Genomic DNA, 18036 nt, shown 5'->3' with positions numbered 1-18036 from the left:
CACATTCCAAAAACACTGCACTTAATTTGAATACAGACACCAATTTCAAGGCTTTGACTTTTTTTATTCTATGATGTTCGACAGCCTTCTTCAGTTTTCGAACGTTCCCGAATATTCTAGATTCTACTACACTTCAACAAACTTATCTGGAAAACCCCTGGAAGGCGCTATTGTCGCATCTTCCATACAAAACTGATTTTAACCATGCAAAAAATTACAAACTGGTATGGACATCATTATAGTTCAAACGAAAATCGTTCTACAGATAAGTTTGTAGAAGTGTATTTTGCAATGACTTTACTGTCATTTTTTCGTTAAAATCAAACGTCGTTTCCGCGACTTACTGTCAAATTCACGAGTCGAATCATTTCTGATTTCGAGACAATTGTGAGATTTTAATATTTTCAACAACCTGATATTTTAAAATTTTATTGATATAATTTAAGATGGCCGAACCAGAGGACAAGAATGAAAAGGTTTGTAATGTTACTTCGGTTACTTTCTTTATTATAGGTTATATTTTTATTATGGTTTTATTTATTCATACATTTATTATTTCCACCTTCTTTATTGTTAAATTAACCTGTTAAAATTATCTTAATTTTTTAAAATACATAAATTCACTTGACATAAGTGTTTATATAATATGGATTATGATATTGACTTCAAGATAGTGTAACTCGATGTCTACATTATATATTTTGCAATGATGGCTCTTATCAAATTATTTATTTAATATATAAAATTATTAGTACCTGATTTTGTCACGTTATTTCTGCTAATTTTCGTGACTGATTTTCTGAAACATTGCATTTTTTTTCTTATTAAGTATTTTCATAATCAAACAAAAACATCGGTTAATTCATTCATGCATAAACTGACCATTGATTTTTTGTCCTCAAAACGGGACATCTACCAATTTTTACGTAATATTCTTCAAGAAAATACATTTTTTCATAGTTTTTATGTATTTATAAAAAGAAAAGGAATGTTGATAAAGAAAAATAAGAGCAGTAAATAGTACAAATATGAAAAATTTATGTTGTTTTATATTTTTCTGATGAACAAATTTTCTTAAGTATAAGTGGGTTTGCCCTTAAGTATTTTGGGTTACCGTGTGTTGCTCTTTTTTTGAAATGGTCACATTATTCGTGCACCATATATTCAATAAGAATAATAATAATTTTGGATAACTTGCCATTCCTAAAATACCTCAAGGGCGCCAAGGTTTATTTAGCACAGTTGAATTGAGTTAGTTGAGTTTCTACACTGGCAAGATGGATGGCTTGACTCGTGCCAGTGTCTGTACACTACGGATTCTTCAGTTCTTTGGATATGTTGAGCGTGGCAATGAGGATAGCCTGGAACGATTGGCTGTGATTGTTAGCCTGAACGGGAAGACAGAGAGACGAAGATCCCCACACGATGGACCGAACAAGTTAGGACAGCAGCAGGCACCTCGGTAGTTGGAACGCTACGTGCAGCGCGGTCAAGGGATAACTGGAGAAGAGTCATTCCTTCCACAATTTAATTTTTTGTTCATTTATTAATAAATTTTCTTTAATTTATATTTGAAGCACTAACTTTGTGATTTTCCATTTTATAATTAAAATGTAACTTTGCTTTAAAATCACTAAATATTTTATTATAACTTAATTATAATGTCTACCGGTTTCGAAGCTCACCGCTTCTTTATCAAGACTGATTAATACTAAGCGGCTAGCTTGGGAACCGATAGACATTACAGTTAAGTTATAATAAAATATTTGTTGTGATTTTAAAGCAAAGTTACATTTTAATTATAATAAATTATCTGTTGATGTACGCCAGCATTGATTTTTTGTTCTCTTCCCAGAAGCCATCTATCCATATTAGCACTGATATACTAGGAATTTTATTACAGCTGCACGAATATGGCAAATAAACACAGTAGGAGATAACTCGTAGTTGATGTCCTAGCAAAGAACGCAATCTACGAGTTATCTCGTAGTTGGCAGTCAACGTGTTAACCCAGCTATAGCTACTTTGATATTTTGATTTCGTGGTATAATTCTATTCTGCATAATGTACTCCGTTGTTTTTTTTAATAATTAAAATGTAACTTTGTTTTAAAATAACTATAAATATTTTATTGTAACTTAATTATAATGTCTACTGGTTTCAAAGCTAACCGCTTCTTTATCAAGACTGATTAATACTATTAATAAGACTATTAATCAGTCTTGATAAAGAAGCAGTTAGCTTTGAAACCAGTGGACATTATAATTAAGTTATAATAAAATATTAATAGTGATTTTAAAACAAAGTTACATTTTAATTATTAAATGAAAAATTACAAAGTAAGTGCTTCAAATATATGTAATATGTTTTTTTTAAATTTATTATAGAGCCGCCACACCCGAAGTCCATCTCCCGACGTGAAATCCACTGCAGTAGTCAAGTACACATCCGTCCTTTGTCCAGTGGAATTTGCGAAACTGCAGTGTAATACCGACCTCAACATGCCGCCATCCAATTGGTTGAGCAGTGCTACAGACTCATACGGCTTGAGACATGCCTTGAGTCAGACTGTAGGCTTCTCAAGGTTTGTCACTATGAAATACTTTCTAGGATGTTAGCACTTTTATCTTCTTTCGTATAATAATGATCCTTTGAGAACCGTCATAAATGAAGGATAACGACTGACTGTCCCAAAAAATATTAGCGTATGACAAATATTCTATCGCCCAAAATGATAATCTATTTTTCCTAGATTATATCTAAGTAATGGAAAGTTATATTGAAGAAATGTTGGTTAATTCTATATGTTGCGATGATTAACCGCATTTATCTCAAATATTTTTTGGTAGAATATACTTGGGTGATAGAGAAATCAATAATTAAACTTATACCTGCACCAGGCCAGACATTGTGGCCCACGGAGCTGCCTACTAGCATCATACGGACCAGAATGTCTGGCCTACAGAGTGGTAAGAGTTAATATTTTGCACAATAGAACTACGTTTTCACCACCTCAACTGTTTTTCTCACCTTCACCATCTCAACCTTTTTATACTTTTCCTTATTTATCATTCTGATTTATGTTTAATACCGGGTCAACATTAAACAGTATTCAAAGTTAGATAAAGAAAAATGAATTGATCGCAATACGTTGTCTTATTTCAGTTTCCGCATGGCTCATATGTTTCCAGATTGTGTCGGAGAAGTGGATGTTGTTTCGGGAGCTGAATGTATTAAAACATTACTTAAACTACCCTATCACCCCAATGGAATGGTATGTTGTACAACATAATGTTTTTTACTATGTACCATGCAGGCAAATCATTGGAATATCGCTCACTTCTTTCAACAACGTCATATATAAAAAATCAACAATTTTCATTTGTGCATGTTTTCAGAATGCCCAGAAAATGTACTTTATCCCAGCAAAAGAGGCATATTTTTAACTTAATATTTACCCGCTACAGGGCAGAAAATGTTGTTTTTGCATTTTGAAGAAAAGGTATTGTTTAATTATTTTTTTAAATATACTAAATATTTTTCAAATGGAGAAAAAACGTTCAGGTTTTACCTAAAAAGATCTGTAGCACAGTTAAAAGTTCAATAATTGGCTTAATATTTATTTTTAATACATTGTGTTATATTTTCAAACCTTAAAAATGTTCTCCTGAAAAATCAAGTTTTTTTGATTTATGACGTTCTTGAAAGGAGTGAGCGATATGTGTAATTACATTTACATTAATAATACACAATAATAAGTGTAATTACTGTACACTTACATAATACATACACATGTGTTAGTGCATACCGATGATGTAGCTAGCTGTGTAGATGGTTTCATCCTAAATTTATGTTGTGCTTTTTGTAAACGTGAGGATTTTTCTCCTTCAGATCAGCATGATGGTGCACAGAGTAGAAAATACATTGCTATTGGACGATTTCGACATCTACCGTTACCTTATGAAATCCGAATGGTCATGGATGAAGAAATTCTTTTATGACAACGTCATCAAGTCGCTGAAGAGCAAAGACAAGGTTATGTATATAAAAAACAAAAGCAGATTCGCCTTGCAACAGAAAAGCCTAGTCTCCAAGTTTTTATATCATAGTTTAGTGCCGTCATCGCAAGCCAGAGAATATAAAGACAGCACTGATTTACCCAGTCTGCCCAGTGCAGGGCCGCAACTTCCCGATCCAAATGTCCAGGAAAACATTCCAGATCCCGGTTTCTCCAACCATACTTATAACAGAAACGTCGTGTGGACTTTTGAGGACATTCAAATGTTGATCGGAAGCGATATTCCCATATTCGGAGGAGTCGATCGCCCGTGCGTCAGTCTCCGCCTACGCGACGCGAGCAAACCTATAAACGTCCTAACAGGAATAGATTACTGGCTCGATAATCTCATGTGCAACGTTCCGGAAGTCGTGATGTGCTACCATCTGGATGGGATCGTTCAGAAATACGAACCGATCAAAACAGAAGACCTCCCCAATCTAGAAGATTCTAAATTTTCACCAAAAGTGATCAGAAACGTCGCGCAAAACATCTTGTCGTTTTTAAAATCTAATGCTACCAAAGCGGGTCACACTTACTGGCTATTCAAAGGAACTCACGACGATGTCGTGAAGCTGTACGATTTGACGACTCTCTGCGGAACTTCCGGCAATCCCTCTGACGAGAATCCTTTCACCATTCCGGTGGCCATGTTATTGTACCGAGTCGCTAGAAATATGAGCTTACCTTGTCAGGCGGGGCATATAAGACTGCTGTTGGAGAATTGCATCAAACTGTTACCCGTTGAAAGGTACCCGCAGATCGTGGCATCGTCACATTACATGCTGGCTAATTTATATGTCCCGGCTGATACTAATCCCGGAGATCCACATTTCAAAGGTTTGTAAAAAAAATTCTGTAGTATGTAGCTTTAAATATAGAAATATCTTAGATTTTCTTCAACCAGTTTAAATTTTACTGTCCCATCTTGTGCATTGTAAAATTTATGAGAAAAGGAAAATACTATATAACCTTTTTTATCTGTTTTCCATAAAATATCTTCCATTATCTATAATACATTCTAAAACATGCAAGATGTTCTAATCATGCACAATACAGCTGTCCAAACTCAAAACACAGTAAGGGACATTTTTTTGTAGTACGTTTTTTTTTTGGATTTTTGGACTAAGTAGATTGATTCTACTTAGTCCAAAAGTGCAAAAAAAGTACTACAAAAAAAAAGTCTCTTAGTGTGTTTTAAGTTTCTCTTCTCTCTTTAACCCTTATCACCCCAATGGTGCATAGGGCACTGCATCATATAAACGCAGTGTTATCTTGATCGTAAACACATGAAGGAAAGGTGATCAGCCCTCCGCTCCAGGTACCAGTCCAGGGTAATATTGAATAAATATTAAAGTGAAAAAATCTCTAATATTTATTTGACCCCCCTGGGAATCCAACCCGGGACCTCCAGAACAGTAGCCAAGAGTGCTGACCATTACGCTACGGAGGTGGACAAAAGGTGCTTTTAAGTTTGGACAGCCAAATATAGTAACCAGGAAAGCACATTCTACTCTGTTAAACAAAATTGAGATGACTATCTGACATTACAGAATCGTCGTCGGGAGAATGCGAATGCGGCGATCCGATAACTTGCCGGCGGCGCGACGAAGACGAGGAAGAATCCATGTCGTTCAGCGACAAGTCCCGGGACGACATGCCCACCGGTTCGTCCCTAGATAGCTCCAAGAAGCCGCAGACTCCGAAAGCTGCCAAGCCGCCGGAGCCGGTGAATGTGAAGGCCACCGAGGGGAGCTTCACCAGGCGGGTGGCCGTGGACAGCCTGATGGCCCCCAAGGTGGCTCTGCCGCCGCCAGAGGCGCCCCCGCCGTGCGTGGGGGGGAGGGTCGGAGAGAGGTGCCTCCTGGCTCTGTCGCACGTCAAGGAGGGGCTGGAAGCCCTCAATATATTCCCGGATAGCAGCAAGAAAGAAAACGACTTTGTGAGTGTTTTTTTTAAATTATTTTCTCTGATTGATTTGACAGCCACTTTGTAGTAAAATCTATCCATTTTTAATTTAAGTTTCACTTAACACTGCGTTTATTTGATGCAGTATTATCTTGCACCATTGGGGTGCGGGTGAGGGTTTGAAGATATTAACGCCTCATAGTGAAAAACGATAAATAAAAACATATATTCACATTTTTATGGATCCCTAAAAGAAGAGACATTTATTTTCATTAATTGATTCGGCAGTGATTTTGTAGTGAAATCTACACATTTTCAAATTAAGTTTTACTTATGAAATACCACTATTTCTTCAAATCTATTGTCATACGTGTTTCGATGCATTATGCATAATTTTTAAACACCGTATGTGAAGCTGAGTGACTGCTAAAACAATTAATGAAATTATATTCCTTGTGCCTATATGTACCTACTTGGGAGGATGCAAGGGAGCTGGCAGCCGACAGAAAAGCCTGGAGACAGTTTGTGGACTCCATATGCCACCTAGAGAGCGGATATGGTTTAATAATGTGCCTATACCTAAAAACCGGTTCAATCTCCATTTATATCTTGGTAAAAGAGTTCAAAAGGTTTAACCTCTATCAAGTCAAGTAACCTTTATCAGCACTCAATGGTGCATAAGGCATACATCAAATCGATGCAATGTTAATTTGATAATTTATTATATGAAGGCATGGTGATCAGTCTGCGCCTTGCACCCCAGTCAAGGGTAATATAAAATAATTAGGGTGAAAAAAATGCATATTTTAACACTAAATAACTGAACTATTAGAGCTTTTCTAAATATTTAATTTTGTTTCTATTGCATTTTAATTGTTCATATTAACATTATCCTTATTCCTATTGCTATATGATTTATTTTTCTAGGGGTCGAAATTAATGTAATCTTTTGCATTTTTCAGAGTACTAAAAAGAACAAGCAGTCTGAGCAAAAAGTCAAAGAAGAAGAAAATCCAAAGATGGCCAGACCCTTCGAGCCAATACCCATGAGTTACGAACCATTACAGACTGATGAGGTCCACAAAATGGCTACTTCCGATGTTCCCATCGCTCTCGGGTACCCTAAGAACGAAAACACAGAACCAAACAAAGATTCAAACACAAATAAACAAGAAAAACCAAACAGAAGGAGAAAGAAGAAGAGGCACTCCATAGATGCGGAATACAAGAATGTTGTCACTAAGCAGGATATAGAAAACCTCATTCAGAAACAAGACGGAGTCTTGTTGAGGAAAGACAGCTCGCTTCCGACGTGGCAGGAACCAAACGACGAAGACGATTCGTCGTGGAACGTCCATCTAAAGATATTACTCTACGAGAAAACTTGTTTGTCGTATGCCACACTAGCCGAACAGCACTACAAAGATGGACAATATGGCCTGTCATTCAAGTACATTATCCTGGCGCAAAAATGCCAGGATATTTGCAAGATCCTGAGCAATACTCGCGCCGTCGAAGACACCTGTCTGCTGGGGAGGGCTGGTGACAATCTGTTCCAGTTTTCTAAGAATTGGGAGCAGTACAACAGCTCGTTCTTGAAGCAATTGAATTCACTGTCGGAGGTGGAGTTGAGGATAATGCAAGCCGTGGATAATGATCTCGAGTTGTATGGGAAATCTGAAGAATATGTGCCCAAGAATCCCGACGCTTTGTCTTGTAAGTACCTCAATATAAAGCATATACAACTCAGGTAATTCAAATAAATATAAATCATTTTAAATTTAAGGTTTACTCAGTAAGTACCACTATTTTTAAAAATCTATTGTGTACCGTAGAACGGGGCTACTTGAACTTTGATTTGTTACTTGAGCCCAGTACAAAAAAATGATTAAAATCTGTATTTGGTCTACAATAATGAACGTATCGATATGATTCATTGTTTCCCTGACAGATGACACTTATTGTCACGATACTTGGATTGATACCACGATCTAAATATTTATTTTGTTTTTAATTAATGTTTTACTTAGTAAATACCACTATTTCTTAAAATCTACTGTGACACGTGTTTCGATGCATTCCGCATCATTTTCAAACGATGCGGAATGCATCAAAACACGTGTCACAGTAGATTTTAAGAAATAGTGGTATTTACTAAGTAAAACATTAATTAAAAATGGATAGATTTTACCACAAAGTGACTGCCGAATCAATTAATGAAATTATTTATTTTGTACTGGGCTCAAGTAACACATCAAAGTGTCAACACGTCAAATTACTTTTTGTATTCTGAGCGTGTTTCGATGGATTCCGCATCATTTTCAAATACAACTTAAATTAAAAGTTAATAGATATTACCACAAAGTGACTACTAAATCAATTAATGAAAAAATGTAAATCAATTAACGGATAACTAATCAAATTCATTCAATCATTTTAATGTTTTACTTTGTAATGAAACGTCCACAAAGGAAAGAAAAATCAGGTCAAATGTCACCGCCTTTATCCTACTCTTATCAAGTCAAAATCATTATTTTCTCTAGTGAATTACTGGTGCTCAGGACCTATTTGCCAAAAAATCCAAAGGCATCTCTACCTCTTCTTATGGTTAGTAGAATTTTCTAAAACAATGATTGTTTATTGTCTATTCACTCGCCTATTATGAATCTGTAAAAAGTAAGGTTATGGCATACATTTCAGGCGCTTTTTAAAACTGTGCGTAAAAATTATCCTTGATGGGCATGAAATCCCAGATAGAAATAGCTGTATGTATTATATTTCAATGCGGGAAACTTCACCATTCAACATTTTTTTGTAGTTTAGATACGTATAATTCTATGGTAATTTTATCTTCTTCCTGGCTACATCCCAACTTATCGTCTTTGTAGACTGCTGGGGTCAGCTCTCCTCGTCCTCAGGTTGTAGGTCCTTCTGTCATGGACAATGTCACCTTGGGCCATATCTTCGAATCATGTTTCTTTACAGCATCCGTAATTTTTTAGTCTTCCTCTAGATATATCGCTCACTCCTTTCAACAATGTCATGTATATCAAAAAACTTGATTTTTCAGGAGATCGTTTTTAAAGTTTAAAAATATAATAAAATGTATTAAAAATAATATCAAGCCACTTATTGAACTTTTTACTGTGGAACAAATCTTTTTAGGTAAAACCTGAATGTTTTTTCTACATTTGAAAAATATTTAGTATATTTAAAAAAATTATTAAACAGTACCTTTTCTTCAAAATGCAAAAACAACATTTTCTGCCCTGCAGCGGGTAAATATTATGTTATAAATATGCCGCTTTTGCTGGGATACAGTAAATCTTCTGGGCATTCCGAAAACATGCACAACTGAAAATTGAAGATTTTTGATATACGACGTTGAATGGGGTGAGCGGAGCGGTATATGGTAATTTTATAAAAAAATATATATTTATTTCTCAAAGGTATGACGCCCCCGAAAGACTTGGAAGAGGCAATGATATCCAGCTGCATGTTCTACAGCCAAGCCCTGCAGCTGTCAGCAGAGAACCAAAAAGAGGAACTGCTCCGGAGAATAGCATCTGTCAAGAATGAACTCGGAGTTAAATATATGTACAATGCTCAAGGTGAGTTTGTGTATATTCAGTAAAGCATTAGCAACTCAAAATCAACCTCTCAATATGTCTTAGTCGTGGAAAGTTTTCATTATGAACTCTTTGCCATCTTAGAATTCCATCAATAATGCATTTTTTTCTCACTAAGTCAAAGTAAATTTAATCATATTCATAATCATAGTATGTACAATCTTGTAAAATTTTTAAATTAAATTAATTTAACTCCTTATAAAATGTATATAGCCATCAAGTAGCAGAGGCATATCGCAGTATTCAGTGTTCCGTGTAATGTTTGACATTGTAATGAATAGTCCATAAAAAAATAACCAGATGCTCACCATCATAGTGTTTCTAATCAATAACCATCGCTCTACACCCCGTATGCTTAAAATAAAAATAAACACAACCCAATTTGTTATGTTTAATGAAGTTTCAAAGCCAATAAGTAGAAATTTGGGAAACTCTATAATTTTTGCACTTTCTCTATGCCTTTGTTAAATTGCTATTATCCTTTTTCGCTTTCTTAACAAAAAAATTTCAATCATTTATCACTTTAGTAGAATAGACCCAATGCACTACTGAAAATTAACTGTACATAAGAAAAATTAAGAAAAATGGTTATTGAATACCTTATTGATTTTAAAGAATGTTCAAATAACTTTTTTCTACTTTTAGGAAAATTTCCATCTTACACTAAAACACTTTTTGAATTGAATTTTATGCTTTATTTTCATTGTGAAATTATAACATATAATAGACATTCTAATAAACTTTTATTGTTCCAGAAAATTATGCAGAATATTGCCAAAAGGAAGGCCAAGAGAATGGGTCCAGTAAGGAGCCACCGCCGTTTGAAAGCTACTCCAAGAAGTCCCTCGCTTGCCTCATGGAGTCTGCCAGGATATTCGAGCAAGTCAACGACCTGCCCAACTTGGCCCTGCTTCACTGCAACACGGGGAGGTTCATGCGCTTCAAGGCGCACTGCAATCAAATCAATCACAGGTAAGAGAAAACTATGTTTTTGTCAATCATGATAGTTTTCTCTAGGTTTGTACAACTCTAGCTGCTATTTTATCTACAAACTTATTTTAGGATGAGATAAAACACCGGAAAGATCTTAGGGGGCATTTATTTACTCGGTCAACCCCTTCTTCTTCTTCTTCTTCTTCTATTTAATAGCTTTTCACCCATTTTGGGTGTTATAGCCAGTGTCGAGTTATTTTTTATTTACACATTTTACATTTGACTTTCAAGTGTTAGTATTCCCGTTAGTGGGGTCAGTTTTATTAGTAATTTGTTTAGTGAGTTATCATACACCTTTACAAATTTATACAATTAATTTCAAGATATTTACAATTTTTTTACATAAAAGTTTGTTAGGGGAGGTTAATAAGGTTAAAATGTTAGTGGGAAATGGAACGTTTATGCTGGAGAGGTCTGAAAGGAAGCTCGGGTAGCCGTCATTCAACGGGCATCCAAAGAACATGTGATCTAGATCCTCCTCTTCAAGACGACATTCACACATGGCAGTATCCCGGACATGTATTCTAAACAAGTGAGCACTGCAACAGCAGTGGCTTAATCGCATTCTGCATATAGATCGGTCAACCCCTTTATAAAACACAATTTTTTTTTTTTTGTATGGTTCTGCTTTATATATTTTTTGTTTTACACTGGTAGGTAAGATATTTATTTTCATTAATCGCCACATTTTTATAATTTTGATGGCAACACCACACATGTGCAGAGTAGGTTGTATACAAGGATATTGTTATGTGACATGGTGGTGAAGATGAGCAGTACTTTGACTTGGTTTATCCCCATATGAGTATTACTGAGTAGCTCTTGAGTGAGCGAGTGACTGGTTTCTAAGAGAGACGAATCTAGAATGCCCTTGCCAGACTACAGGGGAATTCATATGATTGCTGCTATGTTGTTGGAGACACAGTGGTAACAATACCTGCATTCCTTACAGGTCAACTTTTCGAAATGTAATCTGAGTATGCATAGAACGGAAGAGATTACATGAAAGTGAACATAACTTATGCCCATTTATACATTTGTTTACCATATTACATGATACAATTGATCAATATGAAAACGTTTTTCTCTCAATTTACAACGATATTTGGTGTTGCTTTTTTCTAAAACAATTTTTTCTGGGACTGCAGTGTATGTACGCCATTACTCAGGAAATTTTTTATGTATTCTTTGTGTGAATACCCATATTGTATTTTGGCAATCATATTTTTCCTCCTGAAGACGATTCACCGAGACTTTGAACATTTCCAGCCCGGAACAGAGGCGCCTGTACAGCCTAGCGGTGGAGCACTACGGACAGGCGCTGCGCTTGCTGCTGGGGCAGGGCTGCGACCCCGTGCGGGACCTGGTGCGCTGGGAGCTCAGCACCGCCCTCTTCACGCAGGCCTGCCTGCTGCAGGACTCCCCGCCCGACACCGCTGATGTAAGTCCAATCAGGCTATATGCATTGCATTACCTCTAATCTCCATTAACTAACTAACTGACCAAGCATCACGCCACTTCACGTCAGGTGCAGGCACAGAGAATAGAGCATCACACCACTCTGTCTTTGAAAACATTCTTCGCCTCTTACACATTCACGTGTCTCCTCGTACATACCCGCTGATTATTTGGGAAACTCCATTAAACCCTCTGTTAAAATAAACACAGTAAAAGCTCAATTATTAGAATATTCTAACAATTTCAATATATGTATTATTCTTTGATTCGGCATTAACTTTGTGGAATAACATTTTGAATATTAATAAAAAATTGCTTTAAATTATTATTATAACCTCCCCCCTCTATATATATATATTTTTTTTTTCTTGTTAGTTTTACTACTCACCTGTAGATGAAAACAACTGTGGTTTACTAAACTAGTCGTGTGTGTAATGAAATAAAACTCACTGAGTGATATTTATACAGCAGCGAGACTAATTTTTGGAATTTCCAAATTCAGTCACATCACCCCACTACTTCACAAACTCCACTGGTTACGCTTTCCTGAAAAGGTTGAGTATAAACTCTGCCTACTCATGTATAAATCAATACACAATATGGCTCCAGAGTATCTTAAGGAGCTGTGTATTCCAGATGAATTGGTTGATAGACGTCTCACGCTTCGATCGGCTACAACATCTGCAATGGGCAAAGTGATCTTACCAGCTCGCAACCAACGCACTAAATTTGGCGAGCGTGCCTTTGCTGTTGCAAGACCGACGACGTGGAATGCTCTTCCACCAATGGTTAGAAATAGTTAGAGTGAGATGATCTTTAGAAAAAGACTAAAAACACATTTGTTTGCTAAATCATTTCCACCATAATATTTTCCCCAATTCATTCACAGTGAAGCGCCCTTGAGGTATTATTTTACGAAAATGGTGCTACATAAGTTATCCAAATTTATTTATTATTATTATACACGTGTTTATTTAAAATAAAATAAAAATTTCAAAATAATAAAAAATGCATTTTTTGACTGGTTTAATTCTGAAGGACATTGGTACCATAACCAAGCTAGGACACAAAATGAGAAATCCTCTCCTAGTGGAATGGAAGGTCAATCAGTCCGGCTTCTCCTGAGGAGTTTTACGTGGTTTCCTCCCAGCAGTGAGCAAATACTGAAAAGATCCTGATTGGCCCACACTAGACGGACGAGTGTGACGTTACATCCTCTCTGCCTACTCCTGCAGGGAAACGGTGTGATAGCGGTAGTTTTTATTTCCCCGATAAAATAAAATAATAACAATAATAAGTATTGTCTCATGTGAATATTTCTCTTCATATTGCAGGCCCCCGAAGAAGCGGTGGAGGCCCTCCGGGTGGCCCTGCGCAGCTGCCCCCTCACGGCGGGCCCCCGACAGTGCCTCTACCAGTTCCGCGCGGCCGTACTGCACCACCGCTTGGCCTCTCTCTACCACAACCAGTACAGGTAACTTGGCATCCACTCTCCGTCTGGGTTCGGCTAGACACTTTCCAATTAAAACATGTCTTTGAAAATTTGACATTCAATTTTGATGTTATGTAATTTGAGAATTAAAAAAAATATTGTTGGCCTATTTAGCAGCTTGGTTGTCGATACTGATTTAGAATTGAACCATTATTTTATTTATTGATTAGGCATTAATTTTGTGGAATGACATGTTGATTTAAAATTTAACACTTATACTAGACCCTCCGTAGTGTAATGGTCAGCACGCTCGGCTACCAATCTGGAGGTCCCGGGTTCGATTCCCAGGGGGGGTCAAATAAATATCAGTGATTTTTTCACTCTAATATTTATTCCATATTACCCTGGACTGATACCCGAAGCGGAGGGATGATCACCTTTCCTTTACGTGTTAACGATTGATCGTTATCTTGAGATAACATTGTGTTTGTATGATGCCGTGCCCTATGCACCATTGGGGTGCGGATAAGGGTTTGAATGAAATGAAATAAAATACAGTATTTTCATTTTATCAATAATAATAATAATTAATTTGGATAATTTATAAAGTGCCATTTTCAAAATGTGATTCATGAAATTTCACATATAAAATTTTGTATACACCATCCTTTCTACATTTCGATCCTTTGTTACAGAGACCAGAAGTTGGAGTTAGCAAAGAGAAAGGCCATGGTTACTCTCAGCAAACTCAACTATGAACAGGCCGTGAAGCTGTTTGCACTCCTGGAGGACTCCTCCATGCTGCTCACCGTGCAACTGGAGCATGTGGCCTTGCTGGAGTTCCAGGCCAATAGTAAGTGTTAACATTATAAACCTATCACATATCCATACTATGTAACTACTTGTTATCGATCTAATCAACAGTTGTAGACACATTAATTTATGGTTATTGCTAATCTTCTTTCTTATTCCTCATTGCTTATTATTGTCTTATTCCTCATTGCTGAGGGTTGTGACCCTTGCAGAAGCAATGAGTCTTATTTTTTAAAATTTTTTATTGGAAAACCAACAAAATATTTCGACAAAAAATAACATAATATAATAAAATACAAAAAAATAACAATTCCAATTATAGGTTTCCAACTAAATAATCTAAAAATAAAACAATTTAAATAAACTGTCATAAAAGTATAACTATATAGAACATTTCTTTATCAACTGGTCAAATAGACATCAACAATATTTCTTTTAAACGTATTAAAAGAAACATTATTGATGTCTATTTCATTAAGCATTTCATTGCACATATTGCAGGCTCGATTTAAAAATGAATTTTGGTAGGACTTGGTGTGCATTCTCTTCCAGTTATCCCTTGCACTGCGCTGCATGTAACACTCCAACCATTGAGGTGCCTGCTGCTGCCTTAATTTGATCGGTTCATCGTGTGGGGATCTTCCTCTCCCTCTCTTTCCCTCCAGGCCACCGATCACAACTAGTCGTTCCAGGCTATCCTCGTTGCCATGCGCAACTTGTTCAAAGAACTGGAGAATCCGTCGAGTACAGATATTGGCCAGAGTCAAGCCATCCAAGTGTAGTTCCTGGCGAATGGACTCATTGGTGCGTCTAGCTGTCCATGGAATTCGGAGCATGCGCCTCCAACACACCATTCCACATCAATTTTTCTCCTTTCTGCTGGTCCATGTTTCAGCAGATAGAGAAAAATGGAGTGGACCAAGCTCCTGACAAGCTTCATCTTGGTTTTGTTACTCACACCTTGGTCTTTCCAGTTTTTTTTTGCTAAACATAGATACATTAAGTGGATAGATGTCATAGTTGTGTAACAAACCAGTAAAAAGTATAGAAATCCTCTAATGCACGACTATGTACCCGCTTCACGCACAACGCAGGGTTGATGGTTCCAAGAGTAAACAATAAATATGGAAGTGGAACACTTTAATACATAGTTTAAATCCCGTAATATGTATTTACTACAACTCGACTTTAAAAATGAGAATATCAATATAAAATAAAATAGATATGCGCTCAGAATTTTTGTATTCCTCCATAATATAATTAAGTATTAAATAAACATATTTTAATATAAAGTTATTCATTTGCAGCAACGGAAATAAGTAATTTGTGAAAAAATGAGGGATAAAACCACCAATACACAAACGTTACTCAGTGTGTGCGTGCATGCCGCGCTTTGCGTATACGCGCATGTCGTAGCGTGTTTAGTAGCGCCAGTAGTGCACAGGTCGTCTCCACTGTAGTCGTGTCGCTACGCCATCTATTGCGGCTACTTGCGATGTATTTTTTCTCGTTTTCAGATACTTACCAGAGCTAACATTTCAAAATTGTTACATTTCTACCTCAACTATGGTCAATAAAAGCAACATTTAGGAATATTCACATTTTTCCCGTTTTTAAATCACATTTTCATATGGTGTACTAAATACATATCACCGTTGCAAGAGAAATTTTTTAGCTTCGTAAGGGAAAAGTTAATTTGTTGCCAGCGTATGTAAGACGGCAAACCAAAATTTGGAAAAAAGGCCAAATAAAGGAATGAGTTTACGATCAAAAGTTAATATTGTAAAAATTGTATAGTTTTAATCTTTTTTTTTTCTTTTCTTGTGTGTATATTATGTTACATATAGAAAATAATAAAAAGTATGTAAAAAATAACTCCATCGATTAGATACATAAGGTGATTTGGTAGGTCTAGTAAAAAAAGTTATGCATGCATGTATGTACACATACTAAACTGTTGCATGTTGATTTTCTAATCTGTTACAAACACACTAATTTGTTTTCATTAACCTTTCCGGGAGCACAAAAATTGATGTCCGACTTTCTCTGGGGAGTGTGTTTTTTACATGGAAAAAAATATTTTTAATTCAATCGATGTATTATGAAGATAGAAATTATGTTAAAATATTTTGTTTTTTAAAAAACACCTATTCGAAATATTTTTCAATTATGATAAAATTACACACAAATATCCACAGATGTCATTACTATACATGTTACATCATACTAACTGACAGACGGACTTCGACGTTCATTAACGTCCATACTCCTTTAAGCAAAATTCACACTGACGTTCATTTACGTCCATATTCCCGGACTGGTTAATGATATTATAATTTAGTCATATGTAAATACATTCATTTATTATTATCAAAGCACTAATGTGATGTTATTTATGCACTACTTTGTTGTAATTGATAGACTCGCTTATTGTTATTATGCACTAATCTGATAAGTTGTTACCACTAATAATTGCACAGGAATATCTTTTACTTGGACCGATTATAAGTTAATGTGATATGTCTCGCATTTATTAAAATGGTGTGGTGTGAAATAAAAATGCATACATCATACGGTACGGTAAATGAGGTATTAAATCTCGTGCTTTTAAAAATGGTAAGGTATGGTAAATGAGGCAACAGTCTCAGGTTGGTTTAAATGGTACACCTCGATATGTAAGGTGATCAGTCTTGTACTTATTGAAATGTTGTGGTACTGTGTATATAAGGTGACCAGTTTCGTATTTCTCGCAATAAACAAAAATTAAACCATCCAACTCCTTATTACATTTCGACCGACAGAAATTTATTTAGCAATGAACTTATTCTTTTTTCTTTTAACCCTCATCCACACCCGATGGTGCATAGGGCACTGCATCATACAAACGCAGTGTTTTCTTGATCGTTAACACATGAAGGAAAGGTGATCAGCCCTCCGCTTCAGGTACCAGTCCAGGGTAATATTGAATAAATATTAAGAGTGAAAAAATCACTTATATTTATTTGACCCTCCCTGGAAATCGAACCCGGGACCTCTATCACGGTAGCCGAGCGTTCTGACCATTACACTATGGAGGCGGACGACTTACTCACATTCCCAATAATGACCTCATGGAAAAACATAATTCATTGCGTATAAAATGATTTATTTATATTTTTTTTACAGATAGTGCTGGGATCAAACTGAAGTGTCTCATGTCAGCGCTGGAATTACTGCAGCAAAGTGAGCCGTTTCTCAAAATAATCGCCGGCAAAGATACAAACGGGAACAATCCCCAATCAGTTGATAACGAAAAAGGAAAAACTGAAGACGTTCCGGGGAAGAAAGACAAAGGTGACGACATCCAAAGCGAAAGAGACATCGAAGATAATAATGCAGAGTTTAAACTGTTAACGCTGTTCCAACAACGACTCCAATTTGTGTTGAAAAGTTTAATTCAGCTCTGTCTCCAGAAACATTCCGGGGTCCCCAAGAGAGATTCGGACAAGATGTCCGCCACGTATAAGAATATGTACAGTCTAACTTTAAGGATAGGGAAGTTTATTCCGGAAGAAAGCAAACACTTGGCCACTGTGCTGTGTGAAACATTAACTAAGATGAAGGAGTTTGGCAATGAAAACTGTGACTTATAGTTGTATATTTTGACGTTGACTATTTTTAATTCTTGTTTACATTTTTGTAAAATAATACAACATTTTCTTTTTATCAATTAGTTTTATTTCGTCATTTCATTCGAACCCTTATCC

At 36.1% G+C, this 18036-nt stretch overlaps 1 protein-coding gene across 1 annotated transcript; it reads left to right on the top strand.

Annotated features, from left to right (window-relative positions):
• The first annotated feature begins 213 nt into the window (after positions 1 to 213).
• LOC148312737 (erythroid differentiation-related factor 1) lies at positions 214 to 17995 on the top strand. The gene is made up of 12 exons (XM_088274475.1): positions 214 to 476; positions 2388 to 2584; positions 3166 to 3274; positions 3892 to 4897; positions 5611 to 5999; positions 6928 to 7681; positions 9415 to 9576; positions 10350 to 10566; positions 11857 to 12028; positions 13380 to 13519; positions 14173 to 14330; positions 17456 to 17995. Exons 1-12 carry the CDS (start codon positions 447 to 449, stop codon positions 17920 to 17922), a joined length of 3801 nt encoding a protein of 1266 aa, XP_088130601.1. The 5' UTR covers positions 214 to 446; the 3' UTR covers positions 17923 to 17995.
• Positions 17996 to 18036: the final 41 nt, after the last annotated feature.

This window comes from Brachycentrus maculatus, unplaced genomic scaffold (assembly GCF_059751285.1).
Source record: "Brachycentrus maculatus isolate JH-2025_06_01 unplaced genomic scaffold, ASM5975128v1 h1tg000034l, whole genome shotgun sequence".
Taxonomy (NCBI): Eukaryota; Metazoa; Arthropoda; class Insecta; order Trichoptera; family Brachycentridae; genus Brachycentrus; species Brachycentrus maculatus.
Note: the sequence above shows the minus strand (reverse complement) of the source record. Positions and strands in the feature narration are given on the sequence as shown.